This window comes from Cyprinodon variegatus, unplaced genomic scaffold, assembly GCF_000732505.1.
Source record: "Cyprinodon variegatus isolate N-32 unplaced genomic scaffold, C_variegatus-1.0 Scaffold1565, whole genome shotgun sequence".
NCBI classification, from domain to species: Eukaryota; Metazoa; Chordata; class Actinopteri; order Cyprinodontiformes; family Cyprinodontidae; genus Cyprinodon; species Cyprinodon variegatus.
This window is the reverse complement of record NW_015152018.1, coordinates 1-1,187: the sequence shown is the minus strand read 5'-3', so window position 1 is coordinate 1,187 and position 1,187 is coordinate 1. Positions and strand designations below refer to the sequence as shown.

At 53.7% G+C, this 1,187-nt stretch overlaps 1 protein-coding gene across 1 annotated transcript in view; it reads right to left on the bottom strand.

Annotated features, from left to right (window-relative positions):
* The window catches only part of LOC107103921 (AP-2 complex subunit alpha-1-like), a 25,905-nt gene extending 25,056 nt beyond the window's left edge, over nucleotides 1-849 (bottom strand). The window contains exon 1 of the mRNA XM_015403780.1: nucleotides 181-849. Coding sequence (XP_015259266.1) covers nucleotides 181-247 — 67 coding nt within the window. The 5' untranslated portion in view covers nucleotides 248-849. The remainder of the gene's footprint in view (nucleotides 1-180) is intronic.
* Between the last annotated feature and the right edge of the window lie 338 nt (nucleotides 850-1,187).

Below are 1,187 nucleotides of genomic sequence, written 5' to 3'. Positions count from 1 at the left end.
GTGGACCAGGGCAGGACATGTCCTCCTAGTCCCGCTGAGGTGGACCAGGGCAGGACATGTCCTCCTAGTCCCGCTGAGGTGGACCAGGGCAGGACATGTCCTCCCGGTCCCGCTGAGGTGGACCAGGGCAGGACATGTCCTCCCGGTCCCGCTGAGGTGGACCTGGGCAGTTCTACTCACAGTTTCTGATGTCCGAGATGAAGACCGCTAATCCGCGCATCCCGTCTCCTTTCGACACGGCCGGCATGGCTGCAGCTCCCTGTCCTCGGTCCGGTCTTCTCTGGACAAACTGGGGCGGAGAAGAAGAGGGACAACCTGGCGTTCAGAAGGAGCTGGAGAGCCCGGTTCGGTCACACGGCCTGGGCTGTGCGGCGGGTCCAAGTAGCATCTGCTGGATCGGCGTCCAGCGGAGTCCCGGTTAGCTGGCTACGGCGAGTTAGCCTCACTTCATTCAAACCGAACCTCGGTAGGACTCCCTCCTCTCCGCGGCCGAGTCGTAGAGGTTCTAGTCGGGGACTGGTTGGTCCGCTTCGCTGCGAGGATAGACCGCCGTGTCGGAGTGGAAGTGATAGACAGCGTTGGTGTTCCTGGACTGTGGCGGACCGCTAAGCTAGTCCAACAGCTAGCTTAGCTGCTAGCTGCGAGGCTCAAACAGAAGCGAACTTCAGCGGCGGAGGAGCGCCAGAACTCTGCGGGCTTCCACCCACCAAGCAGCAGCACAACTCTGCGGATCTGCCCGTTTGTTTCGCTCTGAAAGCTGCCCGCAATCTGCGTGATGTCCGTGATAATTTACCCACTTCCACTCACGGTCGGATAAGGCTCGTGACAGCAGACACAGTGTGAGCGCGCGACGCAACCGTGAACGCGCACGCTGTTAATAGACTCGTAAAGAAGGAAGCTGTTTGGCTCCTGGTTCCATCAATGATAAACAGCCAACAATTCTACCAACAGCATTTCTATAACTATCATTTCCATAATCAACATGTCTACCACCAAAATTTCTACAGCCAATATTTCTATAGCCAACATTTCTATAGCCAACATTTCTACCACCAACATTTCTACCAACATTTCTATAGCCAAATTTTATACCAACATTTCTATAATCAAAATTTCTATAGCCAACATATCTAACACCAATATTTCTTTGCCAACATTTCTACCAACATTTCTATAGCCAAATTTTA